The sequence below is a fragment of the Dryobates pubescens genome, chromosome 21, assembly GCF_014839835.1.
Source record: "Dryobates pubescens isolate bDryPub1 chromosome 21, bDryPub1.pri, whole genome shotgun sequence".
NCBI classification, from domain to species: Eukaryota; Metazoa; Chordata; class Aves; order Piciformes; family Picidae; genus Dryobates; species Dryobates pubescens.
Window position 1 is genome coordinate 4,176,433 of NC_071632.1, and position 4,742 is coordinate 4,181,174.

Consider the following 4,742-nt stretch of genomic DNA (forward strand, 5'->3'; position numbering starts at 1 on the left):
ACCCGTCCTCCCCCTACAAGTGAGACCTTCCCTCGGCCTCAGCTTGGCCTCCACCTCGGCTTCCAGCCTTTCTCCTTTTTTTTTTCCCCCTCTTCCCTTTCTTTTCGAGGGGCTGGGGGGGCGGGGAGGGAGTGGAGGGAAGGAGGGAGGGAAACGGTTAACCTCTTGAAGCGTATTTCCTCCAAATAAAAACAGTGGACTTACAAATGGAGAGGAAACAACGGGTAACTGCAATAATTCAAAGTGGATGGAATCAGGATTATATTTTTTTTAACAGTGTTTTTAATTGAAAATAAAGCTAAAGCATGCTTTTCAACAGTGCAAATTTCCATAATTTTGATTTACTGCTTCCATCATCACAATATATTATACCAGCATGTGTCACCGAGGGACAGACTCTAGAAGTCTGCCTGTTCGACTATTTTGATATTAAGTGCAAATATAGATCATTGCCTCTGATTGTCATGTGCAGTAGAAATGTTCCTGCTACAGAGAGAGGATGGCACAGCAAAAAATAAACCAAACCCCACCACAACAGATTTCAAGAGCTGAGGATCAGAACTGGGGAGGGTAACAAGGTCGAAACGCCTGAGTTTTGGTGCCAAAAAGCTACGAATAACGTGGTCTTCTCGTTTTGTGTATTCTTCCCACTCACGGCCTGTCGTTTCACTTTCTGTGTTGTATTTACTGCTTCGCTATTTCCTCCAGCCAGCGTGAGGGGCTGGGCCATAAATTGTACGGCTGGCCGGGCAAATATTTTAGTTGCTTTGCAAGTTTTTAAGGGGCATGTTCAGACCACAACTTAAGTATGACATTAGTGGGTAACAGTAACCTTATTTAAGACCTCTGGGTGAAACAAAACAACAACAAAAAGGCTTCCCAATTGCAAAGAGTGGCTGTACAAGTAAAAAGACACCCTTTTACCAAAAATAGAATTCCACATTTATTTACTGGTTTCAGATGAGGCAGCTTTTCCCAGCACTGGGGTCGCTGGTGAACCCCAGCTTTTCCAAACCAGAGAAAAAAGGAGTAAGTGCAACTGCTCTTGGAAAAAGACACCCCTGCACCCGAAAACAAAGCTCCCGAAAAGCAGGCTGCTGCCACATTGAATTATAGTGAACCCTTACTGTGCAGCCATGTAACTTAACAAACTTTAACTGAATTAACAGTTAGACTTCCATTTTCGAAATCTAGTGCATAAATTTAATGGCTCATTCTAATATTTATTATTCAACCTTTTGACATTTATTTGCAGCAGTTGAATTGAGGTACTGGTGCATTATTAGCATTTAAACAGTAAAGTGTTCCAGCTCTACCATAATAACTGAGTTTAAGTTGAGTCTTTAGCCTGAAGTACTCTGTGGAATGTAATATTAAAAAAAAAAAAATATTAAAAATTAAAAACAACAACCCAAATGCAACAGAAAAAAAGGCAAAAAAAAAAAAAAAGGCAAACAAACAGACCAAAAAAAAAAACCAAACCCGCACTGTTGTAATGGTAAAGAAAATAGTAATCCAGTTTCTGTCTTCACAATGTGATAAAGCAGGATCCCAAAAGTGAGCATGGCATTAATGGGCTTGTACAAACCATCCTGCAGAGGTTAAAAAACGTTCAGAAAGTTAAAAGGTGGTTTGAGAAAATATTTTCCAAACTATTTTATTAATTAAATTTCCTGAATTTGTGGCTAGGTGGAAGAGGTATTGCAGAACCGCCCAGCTGCCATTTCCATACAGGATGGGCCTTGTGAGGTGGTTGGGAATCCTTAGTGGTGTTTAAGGAATAAGCTGGCAACAAATCCCCATCATTGCCAATAATTAGTGATGGTGGACAGGGAAAATTTGCCATGAAATTAAATGGCCTTTTCACTGCTGATGCTACATTGCTGGCTACCCTTTTGCGTCTATTGTTAACTGTAAAATCATCCAGTGTTCCTTCATGTGTCTCGGTTTTACCTGTAGGACGTGGGCTTCGAGCTGATTTCAAATTTGGTTTGACTGGAGGAGTCTGCAGTACAGGTCGCTTTCCCAAAACCAGTGTCCTGTAATTTTTTCTCACCCTTGCTCCAAATTTATACTCCCCATCCTCAGGTTTTGGGGTACCTAAAGTGCATGAGAGGACCTGACTCTGAGTCAGCGGGTTTAAGGAAGTGGTTTCTTTCTCAGTGCATGCAGAATCTTCCTTGGCTGTTAATAAAGCGTCCTGGTGATTACTCTCAGTCACACCGTAAAACTCATCCTTAGTATCATTGCACTCACACTTTAGCTTATGTGTTGTAAGGTCGGGCTCATACTCGTCGTTGGCACTGCTGTCCTCTGTTTTGATGTGAACGCTGTGCAGGAATGGCAGAGCCTCGCTGCCTGGATCAGTGCACTGGAGCTCAGCTGCTGCTGCTGCGCCTGCAGAAGCAGCATCCTCTTCAGGAGCAGTTTGTAAAGAGGGCAAATCCGTGGCAAATTCAATACAATGAGGGATTTTGGAATCTTTCTCTGAATTTGCTGCCGCTGATGAAGAATCATTATTTAAGAACCTAGCAGCTATTGTATTATTATCTGCACGGTGTGTAGCAGTTGCTTGAAGGCATTTCCTTGCCTCTCTGAGTATTCTTTGTTGTGGAAATGCATTGTTTGTCTTTGGGCTAGGTGAAGAGGCCCCCTTTGCAACACAGTTAATTGTTAGGTCAGTACTCTTGGCATTACTGGAAAATTCAGAGTGTGGGAATGTGATCTCGGACCCCCTATCATCTCTGATCTCCGCGAAGCAGCTCCCCAGGCCGCCGGAGCAGCGCAGCGCCGGGGCGGCGGGAGCCCAGCCGGGCCGGCCCCACTCCTCCGGCAGCTCCGGCTTGACTCCGCTGGCAGCGCCACGGAGCGCGGGCAGCCCACCGGGCTCCGCCGGGGCTGGGGCTGGGGCCGGGGCCGGGGGCCGGGGGGCGGCAGCGGCGGCTGCGGCTGCCAGATGGTACAAGAAGTTGGCGTGGACCACGCCGGGCGGGCTGCAGAAGCTGGTGCGCCTGAAGCGGATGCTCTGCACCGAGACCTGGCTGGAGACCGAGCTGGAGTCAGAGTCCGAGGTGCTGTCCTCCTCCTCCTCTTCCTCCTCTTCTTCCTCCTCCTCCTCCTCCTCCGAGCTGCCCTCGCTGGAGTCTGAGGCGCCGCTGCCCTCCTCGTCCTCGTCCTCCTCTTCCTCGTCCTCCTCTTCCGAGCTGCCCTCGCTGGAGCTGGAGAGGCTGGAGCCGCAGTCCGAGTCGTGGGCGGCGCGGCCCGAGCAGCAGCTGGACTCCGAGTCGCTGCTCCCGCTCTCGGGGAAGGCGGGCGACGGCGGCCCGAAGCCGCGGGGCAGCGGCAGCCGGGAGGCGCCGCGGGGCCGGCAGGGCCTTGGCGCAGGCAGGGGCCGGCGGGCGCCGCCGTGGGGGCCCAGCGCGGCGGCGGCGGCCCCGTGTCGTCGTCGTCGGCAGCGGGCGGGCAGGGGCGGGGGGGCAGCGGGCAGGAGCCGCGGCCGCGGCGCGGCGACGGGCGGGGGGCGGGCGGCGGGCGGGCGGCGGAGGCGGAGGGGAGCGCGGCCGTGCGCCGCCGGCGCTGTTTCATAGTTGGCGGGGGGCTTGCAGGGGGCCCGAGCGATCTCCGGGAAGCTGTGGCCAGTGTATTTACTAAAAATGTGAGGTAGATGTGCGGCCGGCAGCAGGGCGGCGGCCCCCGGGCGCAGGGCTCTCCTCCGGATGGGCAGCAGCGGCCGGGGGGAACCGTTCAGCCCCAGCCAAAGTTTGTTCTCCTTCCAGAAGCCGGAGAAGGGGTCGGCGGGTGCGAGCTCCGGGCGGAGGTCGGTGGCTGACAGCACCCGGCTCACTTTCCTCCGCTTCGTCCTAAGCACCCGTTCGGTTTTGCAGGAGGTGTAAAGGGCTTCCACGTCCTCTCTGGAGATAAGGGTGCATTTGGCGGCGTGGAAGGCGATGGAGTTGATGGCTTTGAGTTTCCTCAGCTCCTCCAGGTCGCAGTGATGCTTTTTTACTTTTAAATGATCCATTCGCTTGTGCACGGTAGTTCGCGGGATGTTTTTGAGCAGGTCTGTAAAAACCTGGGAGAGTGCAAACATTTGCTTTCCTTTAATGATGAGGTAGCCGAGCCTCACGCCATCCACCTCTTCAAAACCCGACTTCAGGTCTCCCATTTCGTGAATTAAATTATTCCCAGCATTTGCAGAGAGAGAGAGAGAGAGATGGAGGAAAAAAAAAAAAAAAAAAAAAAAAAAGGAAAAAGCCACACACACACAATCCTCAGCCAGATGCTGTATTTGTCTCAAGGCATCCTGCTAATAAAATATAACAAAGGCTGTTATTCCCGGTGAATGAAGTGCCAAACTTTAGACACAATTGAAAAAAAAAATAATATATATACCGTGAGGCTTACAATCAAATATATAATCTTAAAAAAATCAGGTTTGCCAAAGTGTTTCTCTAAGTTGCTGCTGAAGATCAGTACCTGTTCCCTTTCATTCCCTGCTTTTCCATTGGAAACTATGATAATGGAATGTGAAGGGAGGAAGAGAAAAGAAATGCAGCTGCTATTCCCGCCGCTGCTTTAGCTACAAATAAAATGACAGAGTGAAGTGAGCTCGTCCGGAGACACCTTCATCAATTAATTCCCCTAAAGCCAACGCTGATTGGACACTCCTGACAGGTGATGCAATAAAAATTGATATTCCACCCCTTCCCCCCAAAAATCTCCCACTAATTAGCATACCCTTA

The 4,742-nt window shown here is 50.0% G+C and overlaps 1 protein-coding gene across 1 annotated transcript; it reads right to left on the minus strand.

Moving 5' to 3' along the window:
* Positions 1-1,472: 1,472 nt before the first annotated feature.
* SKIDA1 (SKI/DACH domain containing 1) lies at positions 1,473-4,206 on the minus strand. The gene has a single exon (XM_054171296.1). The coding sequence runs from the start codon at positions 4,163-4,165 to the stop codon at positions 1,661-1,663; it is 2,505 nt and encodes an 834-aa protein (XP_054027271.1). The 5' UTR covers positions 4,166-4,206; the 3' UTR covers positions 1,473-1,660.
* Positions 4,207-4,742: the final 536 nt, after the last annotated feature.